General features: G+C 35.9%; 1 protein-coding gene and 1 long non-coding RNA gene across 4 annotated transcripts in view; one reads left to right on the top strand and one right to left on the bottom strand.

Annotated features, from left to right (window-relative positions):
• Positions 1-23741, top strand: part of IGF1 (insulin like growth factor 1) — a 59071-nt gene that overhangs the window by 4226 nt on the left and 31104 nt on the right. Inside the window, exon 2 of the mRNA XM_068664051.1 lies at positions 435-591. Coding sequence (XP_068520152.1) covers positions 435-591 — 157 coding nt within the window. The remainder of the gene's footprint in view (positions 1-434; positions 592-23741) is intronic.
• The window catches only part of LOC137846234 (uncharacterized), a 110555-nt gene that overhangs the window by 56894 nt on the left and 29920 nt on the right, over positions 1-23741 (bottom strand). For 2 of the 3 annotated variants that reach the window (XR_011090428.1, XR_011090430.1), the window contains one exon: positions 18093-23364. This is a non-coding gene — a long non-coding RNA (uncharacterized lncRNA). Of the gene's footprint in view, positions 1-18092; positions 23365-23741 lie in introns of those variants that run through there. The other variant, XR_011090429.1, reaches the window with a different exon arrangement.

Genomic DNA, 23741 nt, shown 5'->3' with positions numbered 1-23741 from the left:
CACTTCCACATCCCCTAGTACATTGGCAGATAGCTGTCATATTCCCTCTTAGACTACATGGACCCAAACAAAACAACTCAAGGTTGTCTAGTCTTCCTTACCCTAATTGTTCTAGGCTTCCCAGATCCCTTTGCCTGGAATATGTACTATTCCATATCCTCCTTTGTCAAGAGCATAAATCATAATTCCTACAACGTTTTCTAACTGCCTGTGAATGTGAACCAAGACTACTCAATAACGTAAGTCATCAGTTTGCAAAATGTATATTCTAAAATGTGTAGAGTTGCAACCTCATGGTGAGGCCTACCCTTATACTGTGTTTATTGTCTAACAAATTACAGTACATATGCATTCTCAACTCCCAAGGGTGCAGGAGTAATTTTCTTTAGGAATCTATTGGGAAACTCTGACACAGTACTTTTGTTCCTTGGCAGGTGAAGATGCATACTGTGTCCTACATTCATTTCTTCTACCTTGGCCTGTGTTTGCTTACCTTAACCAGTTCTGTTGCTGCTGGCCCAGAAACACTGTGTGGTGCTGAGCTGGTTGATGCTCTTCAGTTCGTATGTGGAGACAGAGGCTTTTACTTCAGTAAGTCAACCTTTTCGTTCAACTCCTAAGTTTTTCCATGTAATCTGTTAGAGTTTGTAACTGCTCTAAGCAAACATAGGAATTATCAAACCAAGCTGCCAAGTGTCACTAGTATCCTCTATCTCAGAGATGCCCAAGTCTTCAATGACAATGAAGACTCAGTAAAGAACAGAGGTGTCATGATCAATCTCAATGAGATTTTGATGCATTTTACTTTTCAGACATGTCATTGTTTTTAACTGCTTCCCAGATGCTGCTATCCCACCTGCTATGTTACTGTTTTCTGCTGACCTGCCTCTGAAATTAAGGGAATAAAAGGACACACTAGACCCAAGATATTCATGAGGCAGAACTGCATGTACCTATTATGTCAGATGACTTGTAAACAGTTTAAGTACACATTGTATCATACTAAAACACACTAAGCTTCAACATCTGGTTTGAAAAATGAAAAGCTGGAAAGCAGTAAGCGGAATGATACTGCATCCAAGTATCCACATTCTATATCAGTTAAGTACAGGTGAAGTAAAATGCACTCATGATGAGATAATAAAGAATAATTCCACTACAGATGATAGATAAAGTCTGTAATAGTGTGGATACATTAGTATTTGAATAACTTTTTGGAGCAAGACCTATACTTGGAAAGTAAATGTCACAATCCTTTTCCTTTGTTGCGTTTTAGATTGTGCAAAGCTCTTAGTAGCTTCTTACAAGTGTTATCAAAATCAAGAAGTACACAATTCATAAATAATGAAAATCTATTTCTAATTATCTGCTATTTGTTATTCATATATCATACAATTAATGAAACATGTAGCTCATTCATTTAACTCATTCATGAATATACTTATTCGAAACATGTACGAACTTGTGCTTTTAGAGCCTCTGATGCTAGTGTTTACTCCTAACAATACGGTATAACTGGTTATTCTTGTCCAAAGTTATCTGTCTTTCAGGACTTCAGTTCCCCTTCAAAACAAATAAACAAACAAACAAATAAAAAAACACCATCTTTTTCAATCCTCATTTCATCCTAATAATTCTTGCCTTCCAAGATACCACTTTTGTTTTTCTGATCAGTTTCCCCCCACACCATCCCTATTCATTTCTACTCATGGAGTTATTGCTTTCAAGATTTTTCTCCTTGCTTGCAATAAAAATAGAATTGAGGAAATCCAGGTTCTTGGACCTCCAATTTATAGAAAATCCACACAGTCTCTACAAAACAAGTTGCTAACTTTTTCAATTTCTTTTTCAGACTTTCTATTAAAGTTTACCCTTTGAAACCGGGAGCCTTAGCTTTGTATATGCACAGTAATTCATTAAAGAACCCTTCTTTTCTGTATTCAATGTGTTAGCTATCAGAAATCAGCATCTGCTCTTCAGTGCTGCTTAACTTAGCATGCTGATGCTGTACACAATATCAAATATACTAGAATCTCTCATAAAGCAACATACATTTTTCACCAGTTCTTTATTTGTTCATTTGAACACCATAATCTGTTACATTTATCAGCAGCTGAGTTACTGCTAATGGGCTATTTGAGTAGCCTACATATACTTTCTTTTTGTAGTTAGAAGGAATGTAATGGAAGACTTTCTTCTCCCCTTCTTGTTCCTACACCAGAAAACAATGAAACAATATATCGTTAGAACAGAAGAGCATTTTTTTTAACTGTGCTTGTATCTTAGATGTTTTTCCAGTTATTTGTCTCCTGGCAAAATGTTTGCCACTTGTTCAGAGAACTATCACACTTGCTTACTGCAAAAATGGCCGGCACTGCCAAACAACCTGACAACAATTGTATACTCTTTGTGTTCCTTTAGATAAAAAATTGTGAAAAATCAGCAAAAACTCTCTGTTTTAAAACTCAGTTGCTCTAAACTTACACAATTTGTTTCACATCTCTACACTCCCTGAGCTAGATGACCCTTACTTGAAAGAAGGTGGGTTTCTGAAGTTTTAAAGGAGTTCATAACCCCTCCAATGCTGAGTTTTGTTTGGCATCAGTAAAGGCACTCTAGTTTTCTTCGGTGTGTGCCTACCTTCTGAGTTTTCAATTGAAATTAATACAATTGTTGACACCAAGAAGTTTTACCTTATTTGGTACGGATGCCTATGGAAGATTTTACAAATGAATGACCAACATGTTTTAGGAAAGTCTTGTATTTAACAGAATACAATCACAAGATTCAATGGGAATTTTATGAAGTTAATGCAAAGTTGTTGGGTGCTAAGTAATGTGTGCCTCATGCCTGACTCTACTTCTGATTCACGAAGTAGTCATTTAATCTGTTTTAGCCTTTATCCTCTTATTTGTTAAATCTTAATCTAAAATATAGAACTATAGAAAAGTAAGTCCAGTAACACTGTTGTGAGGATAGCAAGTTTTTTAACCAAATATACTCCATATACAACATATTACTGGAAGCTATAAATGTTTCTCTGTTTCATGATACTTTAAAAAAGACTACATCATTTGTAGAAGTAAAAATCCAGTGAACCTTTTTCTTTTACAGTGAAGTGCATGTCAATTTAAATTGCATTTTAAGCCTTCTATTCTCATTCTCTTGTTCCTTTATATAAAGTATAATCAATGGTTATGTTTGCCTTTAACTCACTCAGGAAATAGCTGTGAGAGAAGGTTTTCTTCACTAGAGACTCCAAACATAAAGAATACCTTTTGGCTGAGGTGGAACTCCTGGTTCAGATTCAAGGTCAAAGCTTCTGACTATTCTTTGGGAGTTGTGGGTGGAAACAAAGAAGAATTAATTGTGTTACGTTATGTTGAAACTCTGTACTCCACAACCACAAGACTACATCTAGTGCAAGGACTAAAAGATTTTTTTTTCTTTATATAGTCTACTCTGCCCATGAAAACTAACTTTCCTAGCTAGGAAATTCTTCACAGATTTTGAAGAGATGCCCCAGCTGCCTCCCAAACACAAAAACAATTATTGACTTCAAGTGGAAGTCAAAAGCTGTTTCTATCACTCCTGTTTTTCATGGTGGACTAGCAAGGAGTATTTTTTAAGTTATTTAGGGGAGGACACTGCAGAAAACCTGAAACAGAACATCTGCTTTTTCTCTTGGTCACAATTAACTCCAGCCAGCACTGGCTATTTCTTGGACAGCTTCTTCCCCCTCACAGGATTCACCAGTGAAGAGAAGTTTTGTTGCCACCTATCTAGCAACATCTCTCTAGTAGAACTTCTGTCATTAAAGTTCCCATGCACTAGCTTATGTTAGGAGAAGCCAACCAACAGGGAGCCTGGCCACAGCTTGCTGTTCCTTGTAGCTGAACCTCCAAAAGAAAACAAGTGGCTACACTTAGACACAACTCTTCTCAGTTAATGCTCCTTCAATATCAAAAACTGGATTTAACAGTCATGAAACAAAGTGGGATGCCTGACATGTTCATTTGAATGTTAATGCCTAGAAAGGTCTACTACCCCACTGTTATTACAAAAAAAAATAAAAATAAAAATGCTGAAGGCAAAGAGTGTAGGAAAAACTGAAAGTACAGATTACAGGAAAAACTGAAAGTACAGATTACAGAAAACATACAGAAAAGATAGCTCAGGAAGGGGTCAAATTTTGCTTGAATAGTCTAGTCTTATCACAAGAATTTATATGTTAATCAAAAAAGAGGTTAAAAGATATTTTTTCTTCATACAACTTGAATTTGATAGACAGTCATTCATTCTAGCTCATGTTGTTTCCCGAGAAAAGACAGTAAGTGTAGTTTGCTCTAAGGAGCAAATGCTATATTCTTTTTTTATCCAGTTATTTCTCCTTTGAAAATATGCATTTTCCTTTCCCCCTAAATGGATACTACTTTAGCTAACAGTATATGTGAATGCCAATAAAGAAATAGATTTCTTATTTCTTTGGATATTTTTCGTCATTTTAATTTCTAAAGGCCAGCTTAGATGGCAATAGTTATTTGAAGCAATTGGACAGAGTATCAATTTCACAAATTAAAAAAAAAAAAATGTTAAAAAATTAAAAAACAGTTTGGGCTTAAAGAGCATCCCCTGAAGCACTACTTGCATAGAAAAGGAAAAGCTGAATTTAGATACCTGACACCATCTAGTTCCTCTGATACTCTTCAGCTTGTGGAGAATAACCTGGCACATGCTTCCATACATACAAGTACAAATCTCATAAAAGACACAGGCTTTTCTGGTTTCAAGAATAAGGCTCACAGTGTCAGCTGCTTTGAGGATGAACCTGGACATATTTTTACTACTTATTAGTAACACTGAGACAATCATAATTGTGCAGCATCCTTGGGAATATCCCCAACTGTGAGCAGCATAAAAGTACTCAGTTATAATAATCAGAAATCAGGAAAAGACAGTGAACATAACTTTGAGCAATTAGAGTCGTTGTGGAATCTTACTGCTTTGTAGAACTAACATATCTATAGAGGAACTGCTGCCTTAAAGAGGAGGAAATAAGGGGCCTAGCAACAGGCAATCTTGTTGCTTCTTCCATTTCCCTTTAACTACTTCTTGTTTATGTTGGGAAGTCTGCTTTTAAGATGTTATTAAAGTTTCTAGGCTTGTCAAACCTATCATTGTAATTACAAGAGATGGCATGGCACTCAGTTCTTTAACTACTCCATACCTGTAGGAACTATGAGTCATTAGCTCCTCTGTGTGTCCCTGATTGAAAGGAACGTTAATATTACCAGCCCAGAAGTGGAGTGCTGAAAAGTTGCAGTAGACATAGTCTACAGTTTCAGTGACAGTCTTACAAAACTCTGCAAAGAAATGCTAATCATCCTGGCCATGTTCACACAGGAAGATCTGAGAACGTTTTTAAGTTCCTTAGTCTGGCTACGTGCCGCATCCATGTCCAAATCTTGTGAACATGGAAGACTTCAATGTATTCCTCAATTTTTATCCCCAGGTTCCTTATGTCTTACAGGAAAGCTGTAGTCTGGAAAGGAACTAAGGCTGGCTTTAGCCAGGTCCAGACGGTAACTGCTCAAGGAACCAGAAATACGGGCACAGTTATTGACACAAGTCTGTGGCTGTGGCATCCAGAGTGATAATCGCTGTATGGTCAAATAACTGACACGTTTGCTTTTTTCCCCCCTGTAGAATTGAGGAACTTCTTGGGAAATATGCCAGTCTTTAAAAGAATTTTGTCCTTTTTTACTGCATTAAGAAAGGCTAGGAAGTGTTAATCTTAAGCAACCCCTGTAACAACAGAGAGAGAGGTTCCACCTACTCTTTCCATACATCAGAGAGGGAGTCTGGGAATATTTAGCCTCCAAAACAGAAAAAAGTTAGTCTCTACATAGAGGTTTCCTCTACAGCTGGTTCTTCTCTGGTCCCCAAGGATTTCATTAGGGGACTGCAGTAATAATTTTAAATGAACTGAGCGGAAGCAAACCATTGATCAAAATTTCATACTGAAGCAAGAGGTCCCTACTACCAAACCAAATAAGTACAGGTCCTCCAGACATTAAATTTATATATCCTTATTAGCTGTTAGACATAGGAGATGCTAATGCATTTTATGACGTTTGTGTTTATCTATGCAGTAGACCAAGTTTCAAATTTGATCTCAAATAGCAGAAAGCTGTTATTTGACATTTGATTCCTTAACTGCTGTTAGCTATATGCATATTTAATACAATGTTTAGTCTCATGTTGGATAAAGTCACTCAAAGAAGCACTTGGCAAGATCAGCATTAATTCTTGGCATAGCTGCCCCTCTTACTTTTCCACTGAATCTTAAATACCAAGAAAAACCCTTCACTGACTCCAATTCTGGCATATACTTTATGTAATTGGCCAAAACCTTTTCATATGGACCTCTTCATTTGTCCTGGTATTAATAACACATTTTCAATATTTGATCAACAGCAGGAACTGTCACGAAGCAAATTATTCACTTTACCAGAACCACAGTCTCTTAATTAAAACCTTTTGCATTAACTACTTCAGCATCTAGGGCAATCTATACAGAGTACTCGTTCAAAGAAGGAAGTTCATACAGCCATTTCTCTAAAGCTTATTCAGCACTTCAGCTTTTATACATCTGTTCCAAACTCTCTCACATCACCGAAAATGAAGTAGAGACTTAAAGCCATTTTCATTTCAGAGCTTTGCTGAAAAAAGATGCCCATGAACTTATTTATAAACCCATACCCAAATGTCAACAGTTCCTTGTGTTACAAGCTTAACTTGATGAAAAATATGACAACACATGAAAGCAGTAACCAATGGTTAATTCATTTCTCATTCTAAAAATTTAGATGAAAGAAAGCAATACCACAAATGTATGCTAGTTGAAGATTTTATGTTAATTTATCCCTGTTAATAACTGCAGGATCTTCCATGTCAAGAGGAAGAAAAGGCCTTCACTTCATACTTTTTTTTTTTTTTTTTTGCTGTTATGTTTCATGTAAAGTTACTGCACAAGATACAGCCCAAGTACTTGGTCGATTGTTTAATTGACAGATACATTTCATGTTTGCTTTAGTAAATGAGGTTCTGAAAACAAGAATTTTAACACATCCATAGCCTTTGGAGAGGCACAGTGTATGCTGATTCTTATGCAACTTCAACATATAGAAAATTCTACATTGTCACTGTCAGTAAAAGTTGCTTACTTCAATCAAAAGGCACCTTAGACACTGCCTAACACACAAGTTTCAGAATAATAGTATAAATTGCTTTTCTTACTATAAGCAAAAAGTAAGAAAATTGAAATGCTATCTTTGTTTCAGCATCGTTAAGAATTAAACAAATTGCACAGGTGAGCTTATCTTGTCGATTTTATCCGAGCGATTTGTAGGTTAAATTTCTGATTGCTTCTCCAATGCCAATTCCTGGAAAAGTGTTTTGGAATTCCTTAGAGAACTGCTTTGAATTCCTTTAGTAAACTTAAATTCCTACAAAATCTGAAGCAGACACAAGTCTTAGACACTTGCTGTATTTTCTGATTGAATCCAATGTACAGTCAGCTTTAATGTGTTTTCAATGTTCTTGCTCTTAAAAGACAGCATGTAAGTTGTTTGCTTACCTCACACCAAATCTTTTCCTAATTAAAACTGATCAGCTTCCATATATCATAGAAATAACACAAATTTATACCTGTTAGGGCTCATCTTTCTTATTTCTGAGTCTACGGCACATTTATCTATTTACAATCTTATTTCTGAAATTCAGCTGTGATCTCAGATTTCCTGTCTATGAAATGCAATTGTTGTGGAGTAAGAGAATGCTGTGGGGTTTGCTGTCTGCAAACAGCAGACCTTTTCATTTCCTTATGTTCCCGTAAAGCTGTAGAAGTAGGGAATGAGTGTCCTGTTAAAGCACTACCTTTAGAAACCTATGGCCCACACCCAAATCTGAAACTATATGACTTTTTTCGTATACAAATATTTGTTTATATTGTGTTTTTGTGTGATGAAAAGAAATGTGTACAAGGCTGAGTAAGCAGAAAAAAGAAGGGGTTGGCTCAGACCATTCTGATTCAGCTCAGTTCTGTGAACAAAATGGTTTTATTTCAGAAAATAAATATTCTAACAATACCTAGTAACTATTTCTATCTCCAAAGTAACACCCCAGCCACTATAAACAGCAGCTTCTAAGGAAAGTAAATACCACTGAAAATTGTTTTGACTTCATCTGAATTTTCATTAACAGCCATCTCCTACTAAGGCAATGGACAAAATCTTAAATTACACGCACAAACTCTGTATTTAACAAGTCAGTATTTAAAATAATATTTTTAAAGAGTTTTTTTCAGACTTGCATTAACTATACTGAAGATTTCTTTTAGCTCAGACACTAAAAATGACTGGATAAAAGCTTCTACTATTACAATGAAATTTTTATAGCTTCTTCTTGTAACTCTTCATTGATTACTTTAGGTTACATGAAAGCTAATAAGGACATCTATTTCAGGTTAACATTGCAAGTTTAAAATGAATACACTTTATACCTTGAAACTTCTGTAGTCAAGTAAGATGTAATAATTTGTTTCTACATCCCCTGAATTCCTGAATTACTAGTCAACAGGTCTTCCATGAAAAAACTTAGTTTTTCCTACGTATTTCAAGTTTTATGTTTCTTTCCATTAAAGTTTCCAGCCTTTCACAGACATATTTAGTTTGGCAGGAAGAATCTGGTGACTCATAGACTGAAGAGATTTGAGAGCAAGCTACTGAAAATGTATCTAATTTCTTCTTGTGTAATTTGGGAGCAAGCTACTGATAGTATGTCTAATTTTCCTAGTTTAATCAGATGTATTATTGGCAAATACATGCCCTGAATAAAAGACATGTTTATTCCTGAAATATATAGCTAAGATGAAACACAAAAACACCATCCATACTTGATTTTAGAACACTTATGTGTTTTTTTTTTCTAATTGCTTCTGGCATTATACTCTAAATCAATGGGCACTGAATGAAAACAGATATATTGCTGAAACCATTTGCATTATGACCCTATTTACATTTTTAAATTCAGCAAAATGAAGTTATTCCTTCTGACTTTTTTTTTTTTTTTTTTTTTTTCTTTTAAAGGGAGGGTAGAAACGTAGGAAGAATAGGTGATGTTATTCCTCTGTGATTCATATGGAGAAGGACAGAGGAATTAGAAAACCTCTCATTTGTATTTTATATTGATGATCGTATTTTTTCTTTCACTTTTCAGACAAAAGTTTATTTTAAATTTAGTTCTTTCTAGACAGCTGGTGAGAAACATTTAATTGTCATTTATCAATATACAGACTGAAACTTTTTGAGGGATCAAGATTTTTTTTGAGGGATCAAGAGCTTGGTCCACCACACATGAGGAGATCCTAGTTCACATTCACTCCATCTGCTTTTAGGCTTTTAAATGAGATATCAGAGTTAGGAACCCACTCAAGCCTATTCTAGTCTGTGAAAGGAGTTTGAATCTTTCAGAGCTTTCTGTAAGTTATAGATATGCCATGGAACATACCTGTTCTTCTCTGCTAAATTAAGTAAATGAGCTATAGTAACTGCATCCTTAAATTAGTTAATTGAATAAGGACCCTCCGTTAAGAGCCTACATTTGGTGGAATTAATCTATTTAAAGCCACACATCACCAAACTCTGAAGTGGAGATAGGGGTACACTCATATGGACCAGATTTTAGATCAAAGCAAATCCCAAGCTCATTTTAGCTACCATGATATAATGCAATTCAGCAGTGACACAGAATGTACCTCATGCAGGTAACACAGGTTAGGCTTGCATCTTTGGCCTCCTTTAAGAACTACCAAGTCATTAATTTGACTAAGTGTGTATTCTGCTGGAGACTGTACTCTGATACAGTAAAAAGGAAAAGCCTATCTATCCTTTCTTTCTTGATATAATAGATGGAATATACTCTTATACATCATAATAATTGACACATTCTTATTTTATTCCTGCATCACGAGAGAAGGTACACTTATCCATACATAGATAATGAAGCAGTTTTTTACACTGCTGGTCACACTAATCCATTCTTTGTCCTGTGAATATATGTGGCCTAGCAGTTTTCTAAGACATTCAGACAATAATAATATTTAAAACCTAGAGTGACATCTAAACATGAAAATTGTAGGTCTTTAATGGTGCAATTTCTCCATTAGAGTGCTGTGCCATAAAGTACCATGATGGAGAAAGAACACAGAATGGTGTTCAAGTACTGTTTTGAGATTCTCAGTGATAAAGCAATCTGAAGATTTAAACAATAGCTACTGATGACATATTGAGCTTAGCTATAAAAGAAAATATATGACTGAAATAAATAAGATAGAACTTTGCCTAAGTAAGTTAGACATCCACCGAGTTGAATTAAGAACACAAATGTTCTTCTACCTTTCTTGCTTGAGTTACTCTCTTCATCCAAGGCAACAGAAGAACAGTATAGAATCACTCCAGAGATAATTGCATTCCATTACCTTCCTTAAGTTTAAGATTTCCAAACTAGCTATGAGTGTAGGAGTTGTACTTCAGGTTGTTTAAATCTTGAGAAACTGTCAACTTGTATTATTTTAAGACATTCAGAGAACAGGACAAAAACAAATAAACAAACAGAGAGGATGATTTATATTTGGTATGAAAAAATAGGTACACAATTTAATTTATTTCAGGTTAGCCTTAATATTATGCATTGTACCAGTTAGTCTGGCTTGAGGGAAAGAGAGTAGAAATGAGGGTAGTGTTTCCACATTGTTCTCTCACTTCACAATTATGTGAACAGGACTTCTAGATCTAAAAATCATGAGGGTTGATCTTGTAATGAGATACTCATATGAATGATTTCCATACACTTCTAAAATTCTACCTTTATGTAAGGAATTAGATACAGTAGAAAATATAGCTATACCAAGATACAATTATTTCAGAAAGTGTAGGGGTCTAAACAGTATAATATTTCAAAAAACAGTAGGAATATATTTTAATATAATTTGACTCTTACTTTTCTTTTTACAAACAATGGAATAAAATTCTACAACTGTACTTCCAGTGGCTTTAAGTGACCTACTATAATTTTGTTACATAGTCACTGTATTTTAGTTTTTGAAAGCAGTAGCAGTTGATACTGTAAGAGACAACTATCTCCTATTATCATCAAGATGAAGCCTAATAAAATGAGCAGAAATTATAAGTGGTGATATTATTATTATTGTCTGCTGCTCCTTTTAAATATAAACTTATACTCTGATATTTTTGAATAAATTAGACATTAAGCCCCAACCAAGAACCATAGAATCATAGAATATCCTGAGTTGGAAGGGACCCATAAGGATTGTCAAGTCCAACTCCTGACACCACACAGTTCTACCCAAAAATTCAGACCACATGACTAAAAGCACAGTCCAGATGTTGGTTTGGGGAAATGGATCTTCAAAAATAAAATATATATATATTTTAAATTTAAGAAACCTTTTTATTATTATTATTTTTATTTATTTATTTTATTTAGTATGTGATGCTAATAATCTAGGCTGGCCTTGTCCAGGGTTTTCTTCACTTCACAATCCACAGTCAAGAATCAATGCATAATAACTCAAGGGTATCTGCTGACTTAATTGGCTTTGGCTCAATTCATTGAGTATAGCGTGAGTTAATTTGAGGAATTATCCATGTTCACTAAAGAAAACATTGATCATTGATTTTCCTAAGTCTTTTGGCCATAAGCACCATTGTACCACAAATATTTTCCCTTGACTGTATTCAAACCAGTCATCTGTTTTCCTAGGAACTACCAGTTTGACTTTTGATATTTTTCCCTCTGTATATAATATAACAAATAGGGTTTTTCTTATGTGATCAATAGACACTCGTGCCTGATGGGAAGAGGGCAAATACACACATGCAAAAAAACTTATATTTAACATTATTTCAAATCAGCATGAGAGGTTCATAGTGTAATTTTAAAGTTCATTTACCATTTATGCATGACATAAACTATTAAAAAATACCAGTTCTTCATGTATTAGTGCTTGCTGAGATGCCTAAATTGGTCTGGGTTTTGTGGCAGCCAGGTGCATATATCTAAAAGATTAAGGCCTAACTTTTTAGAAGTGTTGATCTGTTTTCAAAAATGAGTATGGGTCTCATGAAAAGTCAGTGAGACCTTGGAGGTTCCCAAAGGCAGATGAAGCAGATTTTCAATGTTTTTTAGGCACTAGAGATGCAAATGGACACTTGAGAGATTTTCAAGGGAGATTGTGTCTAACTTTCACAAAAACCTGTAATAGATGGCCCTAGACAATTTTTTTTAGACTCCTCCTAAGCAAATACCTGTGTTTTTGATCTCTTCAGTGTCTTTGGAAATAGGAGTCAGAGTCCTTAGCCACTTCTTTAAATTTTGCTTATGGACCTTATTGAATGCTTGTGAAAAAGCTTTTACTAGTAAAAGCCCTTTAAAATAAGAATTGGCATAATGACTTAGCTTCCTCTCTGACGTGAAACATACTAATACGCTTAGTATGAAATCTTCTTATTTCTAGCATAAGTACGTGAAGCATCAGATGAAAGCTAATAATTTCCCAAGTGAGCTAAAAATAATGAAGGCTGAATCTGAATAAATATTCTAAGAGGCATTCTGAAACTGACTGTGGTTAATAGGGACTATAAATGCTACCTTTCTACTAACCTCATTTCCAAGATGCCAAAGACTGAATGGGGATCACAAACAGTATGGGATAAAGAATGAACATGAGAAAAACAATTATCATTACATGAACTTGGAGATAATTCATATTTTGTTGTTTGCTTTGTCTTCTAAACTGAAAACTATAATTAAATCTTACAAAATTCTTTAGGAGTTATGTTCACAAGAGGTCTTATTTTGGAATTCCACATACTTCTGACTTAGACTTAGTTTCCACTGCAGTGACAGCATCTGACAGCATCTAAATTTATTACAGTAATTCTATATACAGTGTAGCGTAAGGACTAGGAGAATCCACATTTTTTCATGAAAAGGCATTTACTTGTGTAACCATAACTAATGCAGGAGTGAATGAATTAAATGCATTTTTTAATATCTGCTGTAACTCAAACAGTAGAGCTTAATGAAAAAGTTAATGACTGAAACTGGTCCTATGAATCCCTTAAAATCAGGAGATGTTAGCCTTAATTTTGTCACTTCACATGTCCACAGGCAAATCAGTTTAATGTTATAGCCTGTCATTAAATGATTACAGTCTTTTTAATAAAAAATAAAAATAAATGTGTTCATAGTTACAGAGGATGCGTGATTTTTGGGAGAACCATTCAAATATTTATTATGTTTTCATTAGGTAATAGCTGGTCTTGTGCCCTAGTGATTTCCAGGATCCAAATAGTACAGATAAAACAATTAATATTTTCCTCATAAACTCTTCCAGAGTGCTTATCGCAGAAGTATTTGATTGTTGTACTCAGATAAATATATTATATCCCACAATTTCTCAGGAAATGACCTGTTTATCTGACCATTTATAAGGTTTTTCGTCTATTAATTGTACATCCAATTGGAAATGGCAAGGATCCATTTTGCAAAGTATTTATAAAATTTCTGCTCATGCTCTGTATGTTCAAAACAGAATACAAATGTCAGTGAATTTAACCTAGAGATACAGTCACATAGTAGTGTCCCTTTATATAGGGGAAATATGCTCTATCCTACCTGAACTAACAAAGCATTTTTGATAAGAGAGCTGGAATCAAAAGCAACCAAATCTTCCTCTAATTTTATTCAAACCTAAACACCCTTCCAAAGCATCATGAGCCTCTTCCTGCTGCCATTGTAGCAACAGAAATTACCTCATTTCTGAGTTGCAGAAATGCCAGACACTGTGCAGGGCATCAGCAAGCACTGACCAGGAACAGTTTTCATTGCCAAGTGGCTGGTGATAAAAACAATTCAGTACAAAATCATTTAAAATTTTAACTAATTGAAATCTCTTGGTCTAGAGATCTGATTTTAAATGAATACATGATAAACAATACAAAAAACTTTAATTTTCCTTTTCAGCTATGTAATTCATCTGATGCAATTTGGTAGAGAAAAGCCCCATGGTTGTTCACAAAAATTCATAGTGTGCCGTCATTGTGTAAACCCCTCTCAGAGTTACACTCTAAGCCTTTAGCTGGAATAAGTAACTTTCTATCTTCACTAGTGACAACATCAACTAGGCTTATCCATTTATGGAAAGTCTACTGAAACTACCAATCAGATGTGAATTCATTCAAGTAATTTTATGGTGTAGATATTAGCAGAGACTACCAGTGCATTTCTCAACAACAGCTATAGGAAAGCTATAGGAATAAAATGGTTTTCATATACCAAGTTTTGCTGGTAATGGACAGTAACTTGATTTAAAAAAAAATAAAATCCACTTTGTGTGACAATTTGCTCTTTCTTCCTGCTTTCCCCACACTGTATGATGAGCACTCCAAAAACCATTGGGAAAACCGAACAACCTAAACAGATAAATACGATTTTGTTGGTTAAGTCCATCCTAACTGTCCTTGACTTGACTTTTTTTCAGACAAAGGAACTGATAGTATATTACTGCTATATTGCCAGTATAGATTTAAAAGATATATAAGATTTATAAGATTTTGTTAAAGTATTCATTTTGCTGGTTCTGTACAGTCTCAACAGATGGAAAGAGATGGCTAGGAAAACTAAGACCTAATTCTGTATCAACAGTAGATATTTTTTTTTTCTTTGTTTAGTGAAACAACTACACTCACAGAAATATTATAGCTGAAATAGGCAGTTGAAATCTGAAAGTCACATTCTTCTTATTTTGAGTCAGTAGAGAAAATACACCTTTTCTCTGAACCACCTCTACCTCTTCAGTTTACATTATATCCTCATGCCAGGCAGAAAGAGGAGCCATAATGCTATTTTAAAGCACTGCTTTGAATTCATTTTAGACACGCTTGAACTCTAGTAATTTAGCTGATGGCTGTTTGACTTCAGTGCAGCCAGTGAGAAAGCAAGCAATCCAATGACCCCAAGTTCACTGAGATTACTGGAAAACAAAAACAAGGGTTTGGAAGGCCAGTGCTTTAACACGTAAAGAAATACATTGAATACTTCAAAAGATATAAAATTCTTAGAACTGTTGGACAGGCTTCTGTGTGTGAACATTCCTGTCCAAGCAGCATTGCTAAATACCATGACTCCAGTCAGAAGGCTGACATCATGTTGTTGTGTAACTCATAACCTCATAACTCAAAGTCACTTTCTAAAATGCATTATGTGAGCATTCAGCAGCTTAAAACCTCAACAGTCAGATGTTAAATAGCGTACAATTTGGGAGATTTATTTGAAACTTGAGCTCTTTATATTTTTTAGAAGAGAGAAAGAGAATGTAAAGCTTGTTAAGCCAACATCAACACTGGAAGCTTAGAGTCAGACAGGAATCACCAGTACAACTGATCACTTTAATGGACACCAATAAGCTTGGGCTTTTACACTACAAGTAGGCCAAAGCGCACCTAAATGCACACAGAAACAAACAGCACCAAGCTCCCAAAGTGCTGAGCAAATGGTATGAGTAAATGGTCAACTTAGCCTAGTATATGTGAGGCTCCACCACCACAAACAATGGAGAACAGATACTAAGAATCCTCCTCTCCTTTTCTTCAAACCTTTCAAAAGCATCAAGAGCCTCTTTCTGCTGCCATTGCAGCAATGGAAATCACCTAATTCCCGTAGGCTGCAGAAATTCCAGGGCAGAAGCTCTACAGGGCAGCAACAAAGCACTGACCGGGCACAGTTTTCATTGCCAAGTGGCTGCTGATAAACAGACTTCAGCACTGCCAGGTATTAGTAAAGGAAACGACATGTTCTTTGCTTCCAGTGACATGTGGCAGGCAGTATCTGGTGTTACCCGTACTACCTTTCCTTCTTGAACATCAGTATATTGGGACTGTTTTTCAGAGACGCTCTGTTGGACTCATTGACCCTGTGTGACCACAGTCATCAGTGGAGGTGTTATGTATCCACTGCCCTCTTGATGATGCACATAGGAGACCACTGGTATTGTCTTTCCCTATGACATATAAATATATGAAATAAAGGCTTACTGTACCTCTAATGGTGCACAATATTCAAGGAGTTTTGAGACTATGCTTTAACAAGATAAGGGACAACGTGCCTCTTACAACACCATCACCTGGGAGAGACTGAATTAGAGTTTCTTTAGCATGAACAAAAGGACCTGAATTTCTCTAGTGACACTAAATACATAAATAACCATATGGTCTTTCAACACTTGGCAGTAACTGCTATGTAAAGTTCAAAAGATTTCTGGACACAGATTACTTCCAGTATAAAACCTGCATTCACTTGATTTATTCATATGCTACATAAGATGATCTTTTTGTTGCTAACCAATTTCTTGTAAGTACAGAAAAAATATTTATCAATTTTGCGCCTATAACAATAAGCAGTGAGATGTTGAAATGTCCAGGAGCATACTATTATGGTGAACATAGTCCCTTTCTATGCAATCCATGAATCCAGAAGTAGGAATTCTGAATACTAAACGCCCAGTTGGTGTAAGCTGTCTCTCACTTTTTATACTTCAGAGGACAGATCAAGCACTCCTCTAGATAGGCAGCAGATAAAGAAAAAAGCAGATGGGAGGGCCATAGCTATTTCTAGCTCTAGCACTAGCTAACTTAAAAAACCTTGACCAAAGTGTCTTATCTGTATTTGTCTTACTTTCACCATGTGTGAAAATGAGGCAATGATGTTTATTCACCTTTCAAATGTTTTAAAATCCACTGATTAAGGTAACCATTCAGATCCATCCAAGCACTACTTTTTTAGACACTTACCCTTATATAACTCAACCACTAGAAGTGTTAAAATGTTAAGCAAAATGCCACATTACAGGGAAGGTAATAAATTTCAGGTAATAGTTTATCACACATAGAAAGACAGTTCAGTAAATACAGTAAAAATGTATCTGTTTACATAAGGGATAAAAATTGGCTCCTGCTTTCAAGTCAGAAGTTAATGTATGCCATACTACTGCAGAGAATCCCTGAAACCTTTTTTAAACAACACTATAACAGTTACATAAAACTTCATGGCAAGTTAAGTAGATCACCCCAGAAGGTCCCACTGCCTATTGCAAGTATATGGCACAAGGTTCGTAGGCTACAGGAGACCGATTCTCCTACCCAAACAAGCAAACCATAACACTTCTAGGCACTGAAAGACTTTTCCTTGGATTTCAGCAGAAGCAGATGCAGGGCTGATGACACATGGAACAAAAAGAGCTTACTGAAAAGAGAATGGCAGTAAAAACATAAGCTCAGATTGCAATTTATCTGCAATCATCCTTGCCTTTCACCTTAACTCTAGCTTTCTAATATTACCCCTTTCATCTGAAGATCAGTGCAAAGCTTCAATAAATCGGAAGCTCATTTCTTCATGTGTGCTTCAGATTACTCTGCTAAGCAAATTGGTGTGGTGTTTCAATCTTCATTTTACTTCGGGGTGTAAGTTCTGAGTCATCATCATTCAATTTTCTCCAGGCTTCCAGCTCCCATTTTCTGTTTTTCTTCCTGGATGTGTCATAACAACTGAACTGTACCACCCGAATAAAGTGGTAAAGCCCAGCAGACATCTGCCAGTGACAAAACAGTGTGCTGTCACTCTAATTCCCCACACATTCCACTTTCACACAACTTTCTTCCCATCCTCTCAGTAAAGTGGTAAAGCCTACTAAGCAATTTCTTTTCATTCTCCACAACATTCTGCCAATACTAACACAGAGATGAGGCAATAAACCAGGAGTTGCCTCAGAGAAGAGCCCACTTGCCTTGCATGCTCTTTTCCTAGCCCTGTTTCTATCAATATTCCCAACAGGTTAACTTCCCTGAAGTCAGTGACTTCTCTGTAAGTAGGCTATTTGTTAGATCTCGGTCAATATTGTGTTAATTAACTTTTGAAGGTATTATTTTTTCAGAATTGCAAAATATTTTTGATTTAGGAAAATTATTTGAGAGTTTTACTCTTTTGAATTTTATAGAAACTCTGCTCAAAAGGTTTCAGTATTTCTGAAGGCAAGAATGATGGGGAAAAAAAAAAAGAAAAAAGAAAAAAAGCCATTGTCTGAGCTTTGATATCTCCATTATTCAATTAAAGCAGTCAATACTGTAGTGTATTTATTTTAAAAGCAGTCATTGTACATAAGAATTGTGTGCAGAAGAAATGAAGGCAAGAATTAGCAGTAAGAGAAAACTGTATCAAGCAAGATAGAATTTTTTTTTTCTGAGAAGAGGTAATAATGATGGATCAGAAGAAAATGTAAATTAAGACAGAGGGGCCTTTAAAAGTTACTATTAAAGTTCTGTATTTGGCAGCTACCTTACCTGAACTAGGACTTTGATTCCTTTGAGAGTGAATCATGTTTGAACCAGGTTTCAAGGACAGTTCTCCTCTAACAAACGCACAGCACATGCAACTGCATCCAATTTTTCTGGGTTGGGCAGTGATTGCGCTGTGTACTAGCAATTGTATGTCAGTGAATAGCTATATAAGTACCAGTCTTGCAGTCCTGATTAGTGCAGACTGTGAAGCAGACTGTGCAGGATCTTTTTAGAAGTGCCTACACCAGTCCACCTAACCTCAAAGTAGCTACATCTTTTTTAACTTTAATCTCAACACAGACCAAGAAAGAATGTTTTTAAGAGAAACCTCACCTCAACACCTGGTGGAGAAAAGTCTGTATCAGACCGCTGCTATAATTATGGTAGCAGTAATGAATGATGGCAGCCATTCTAACAGAAGAGTTGCCAGATGATAATGCCTTGAAATTATCATGAGGGAGGTATAAAAACAAAACTTCTTGCATTAGCCCAGCTCTTCAGAGAATTGAACTGATACTTAGACTGAATTGATAAATACCTATACTTACATCTATACAACTAACTCTACTGATAAGTAACTCAGAACCTTGGAAATCTGCAATTTTTAGGTGAATTTAAACATGCAGAACCTAAGTGCACATATCTGAAACAGAGTAATTTTCTTATTGCTTCCTCCCTAAATTCCACCTTAACATCCTGGAAGTACAAGGGTTATTCAATAAAACAGCCATACACTTTAAATAAGAAGAGGTTAATTTTTAATATCAGCATTCTTTTAATCTTATTGTCAGAAACTACTCATTGGTTTTAGCTACACCTTTCTTTCTCCCATCCTTTACAAGAAGAACAACAAAAACCTGAAAATCCTATCAAAAATGCACAATGTAAAAGGTTTGAAACCCAGACAGTTAGGTTTGGTTAAATTATAGCAACTCAAAGTTGTAGAGATTAGTATTAGAAAGCTTCAGGCAAACTGAGGTTTAGGTGTTGCTACCTGCTCCAACTATTAGTGTCACTAGCAATGTTATGGTGCCAAACAGTCATAATTCATATCTATGATTACCAGACTTTATCCTGAGCAGCGTTCTGCTGCTCAGTTGTTGATAGTGTTATGGGATATTTAGTTTTCTTTTGCAGAAATATTTAATTTTCAAACACTTACACACTCTGTGTGCAATATGACAGTACGAATTGTTCCTTAGGGATTGGGCTGCCCCTTGCTGATTCCAGCTTGAGCCATACCAGATGCCATACCCAGAAGAACTAACCCTTAATTATTTTTTTTCTTCTACATCCACTAAGTATGATTTTATATAATTGTCTCAGAGCACTGAGACAATAATGAACGAATGGTCCATGAAGAAATCTGGAAAGGTTTCAGCAATTTTTCTTAGGAAATGAATCAAAATGAATCTAAGCAAGATATGGGACATGGTGCAACAATGTCTAGTTTCTTTGGAATAAAAGGAAAGAACAAGTGTCCTATCACTGATATTTTATTATTCATTTTATCATTCATTCAGCCACTATGGTGTCTAATGTGAAAAATTACAATGTGAAATAATAAATTAAGAATGTCTGTTCTATTAGGAAACAAATATAGTACTCAATAATTACTACCAGGTTCAACATTGACATGTTGATATGTATAAATTTTTAAAGACTTCTCTTCTTAGCAATTTTACAGCATATTAGTTTGAAACATTGTGGATACTTGCCAGATGCGATACAGAGGTATGGTAGCACACTAACAGAGTTTATTTATCCTTAGATCACCCCTCTCTGCTTCTCTCAAACCAAAGGGAAATGATTTCTGAATTTCCTAATGATCTCGCAAGATAAAACATTGAAAGTTGGTAGATCTAGAAATTATGATATTAAAAGGCGCATTATATTTTTTAATTCTAGTGCTAAGAACATAAACCTTTCCTAAGTCCTACTTATCAGTACAGTGACGTCATCCTGGAGTAGGGAAAAGGATAATCTTCCTTGTTGCTGCTGTAATTGAAGAATGGCAAGGAGTTCTGTTAAATATACCACACACTGTGCAGATATGTTTCATTACATCTAGTCCTTTCTTTTACACATCCATAGGGTGGATTTTAAGCCATATACTGCTTTCTGTATTTCCAGTATCTTTTCTCTCAATAACAGAGACTTGTTCCAAGCATTTTTCAGTGCTTCCTCTCTGCTCTTTGCCTTCACTCCACCAGCTGTCACTCCAGTGACATTTCCCAAGCACGAAGCTGACAAAGAGCAGGGTAGAGCTTAAGTGCTTAAGCTGTGGAGATCAGTAGCAGTATTTTAAAATATCAACATAACTCTGTGTTTGGGGAACAATTTCTGGTATCATTACTTGAATGGACAACAGTGTTTACCACACAAGCAGTTGCACAGGCTATGGTTCAGTTATTTCAAAAGCTCATAAAAGGTTACTGAGCTATACCACACTGATAGATTCTGTCTGTACATTTGATGATTTTCCACCATAATTTTTCATTTAAACTAGAAATTAAGAAAGCCTACCCTGATTAATAATAAGGGATTTCTGCATAGACAATTAAGAAGCTATTAATAATGTAGAAAGGAGGTCAAAGGACAGCATGCAGGACAGATATTTGAGAAGTGTTTTACTTCCTGATTTGCAAATATACCCTACCAACTCATTTTTCAAATTCCAGAACTATATTTACAAATAAAAATGATCTGAATGATCCAATCTAAAAAGGAGGATTTATCACAGGGGGCTGCCTTCCTCTAACAGTTTGGCTTTCTTCTCACTTTCTACTTCTTGTCTGTTACTTGAGCGACTGCAGTACAAGATCCAAATACTGACAGGAAAACTATTGTAAGGTGCAGTGGTAGCACAAGTGTTTACTTCAGTGTGTAAAAGTACTGGTCCCACTACTTGAATTAAAGTAACTCTGCCACTTGAACAATACAAAGACAAGTTTACTTGATTTTTAATAGCCTCCAGAAATCTTTGTGAACATGATTCTGGGAAGTGTTCAAGACATGTTCAAGAAAAGTTCAAGACATGTTCCAGTTTGCCAGCTGGATTGAATATGGCATTTACCATTCCCATCTGTACCTATAAACAGATCAGGGAATGAATCCTGACTCCCCTTTGCTCAGCAGCATCTCCCTAGTGTTTCTCTTCTTAACACCCCTGCGGTGAGGAGGATAAGGCTGAGTTTCAACAGGCCACTCTCACACTACCCATAAGGCCGCAGTGTATCTGCAGCTCGGGCACAGCCTTATACTGGGCCTTCACCTTCCCTTTTCCTTTCTCCTTCTCCTTCCCTTTCTCTTTCCCCTTCTCTGTCCCCTTCCCTTTGCAGCCGCGGGTGGCAGCAACCGAATGGCGCCGGAGCCCCCTAGCGTGGCCCGGCTGCCCGCAGCAAGGCCACTGCCAGCCTCGGGCCTTCCAGCCCCACACGAGGGCCTGCAGGTGCAACGGGTGTCAAATCTCCTGGCCCTTAACGTTTAGGGGCCAGAGGTTTACATGGCCAAAGCCAGTCGAAGTGAAATACTACAAAACCTTGAGAACGATACAGAAGTAAACAACGGTCCCTGTCAGGGACCGTTTGATTTTTTATTACACCTTCACATCAAGAACTATTTTCACAATGCATTTGAAGAATAGGAAGCCTTTTTGTAAACCCTCAATACCAGGTTAAATTTTATCTCTTCTGTGCCAATCACACAAATCTTCTGGAGGTCTAATCAGTGCACTCTAGAATACAATTAATACCCAGGAAATTCCAGTGATCAGATCTATTGGCTAGTGATACTACTCCATTACAACAGCTCCATCTCTCTATCTCCTATGACATAGAAACAATTCTATATATATGTCACCACAGCATATAATTCATGCAATATTCTCATTTTATATACAGCTGAAAACACAAAAAGCCATTACTGGGGCAACACACACCACAGTAGTACCAGTGGTATTCTATGCAAAAGCTGCATAGCAGCTGCTGGCAAAAGATCAGAGTCATGCACACAACAAAAGACAGACAAGTAGAGAGAGAGAGAGATTCAGTCTCATCCAGGTCAATGCTATGCAGCTATTTCCTGCACCAGACTTTTGGTTTATACTTTTTATCACTAAGATTAGGAAAAATAGAGAAAAAAACACACACACACGCACAGCAAAGATGACACTTATGTTCACTGTATTTCATTGTCACTAATTCTAAATGTGATATATGTTAAATTTATCTGTTCTACAAAAAATTTTGCTTTTAAGTTGTATAGAGAAAACTTTATGCAGTAGTTTATTTTTGTAGTTTTAATCTTTAGAGTGATCACAGTTGACTGCATAGCAGTTTTATGATGCTGGATGGGAAGTTAAAACAATTATGAAGTTTAAATTGATAACAACTTATTTAATGACCTGCTGTCTAACTGCTAGAGGCATAAACAAAGATACCTAGAATGCTGGAATGAATTTAGGAAATTCATTAGAAAAGTTATTAAGTGATATTACAAAGAAGACGAGATGGAATGTATGAGAAGCATAAGCAAATGACAGATGAGGAGAGATTGCATATAATTAAGCAAAATCACAAGAGATGCAGTTTAGACAATCATTTAGAAGCTGAGGAGAGAAAACAGACTCATTTTAGACAAATGTAACTGTGAAATTGACTTCATTTTACTTCCAATTATGATTTTATCCTGGATGCTAACCTGAAACTTTTCTGAGTTTCACAAATGAGGAGAATGAGATCTGCAGAATTAGTGTCATCCTGGTTAAGGCCCTTCGGCTGGAAATCTCACAGGAACAGCCGCTCTCACTAAACTTGCTGAACTTCTCTTCTCTCTTCCAGCCAGGCTGCACAGCCTCTTTAGGTTATTTCGGCACCTCCTTTTCTGGCTAGGAAAAAGGAGTTCAGAGGAATGTAAAATGAAAAACAAGGGGAAAAAATTAATCCAACTTTCCCAAACCACAGAAAACTTTCATTTAGTATACATTTTGACCAAAGTTTCTGTGAGAGCAACAGTCGTATTTTATCCAAAAATTACTCTGAATGGAAAGAACTCTAAGCAGTTTTGATACTAAATGACTAAGAGAGAGAAACACCATGCTGTCAGCCTCTGCAACCACACTCTGAGTGTATAAATGCTAAAAGTTCAGGAGATTGCAAGTATTATCACAATTACACAATAGCGATTTCAGGAGGCACAGTCTGAGGAAACATATATTAGAGATTATTCTGTTTTGTTATGAAATTTGAGTGCCTAATGATAAAA

This window comes from Anas acuta, chromosome 1 (genome assembly GCF_963932015.1).
Source record: "Anas acuta chromosome 1, bAnaAcu1.1, whole genome shotgun sequence".
Lineage (NCBI taxonomy): Eukaryota > Metazoa > Chordata > Aves > Anseriformes > Anatidae > Anas > Anas acuta.
The sequence above is the reverse complement of the archived record's forward strand: the minus strand, read 5'-3'. Positions and strand labels throughout refer to the sequence as shown.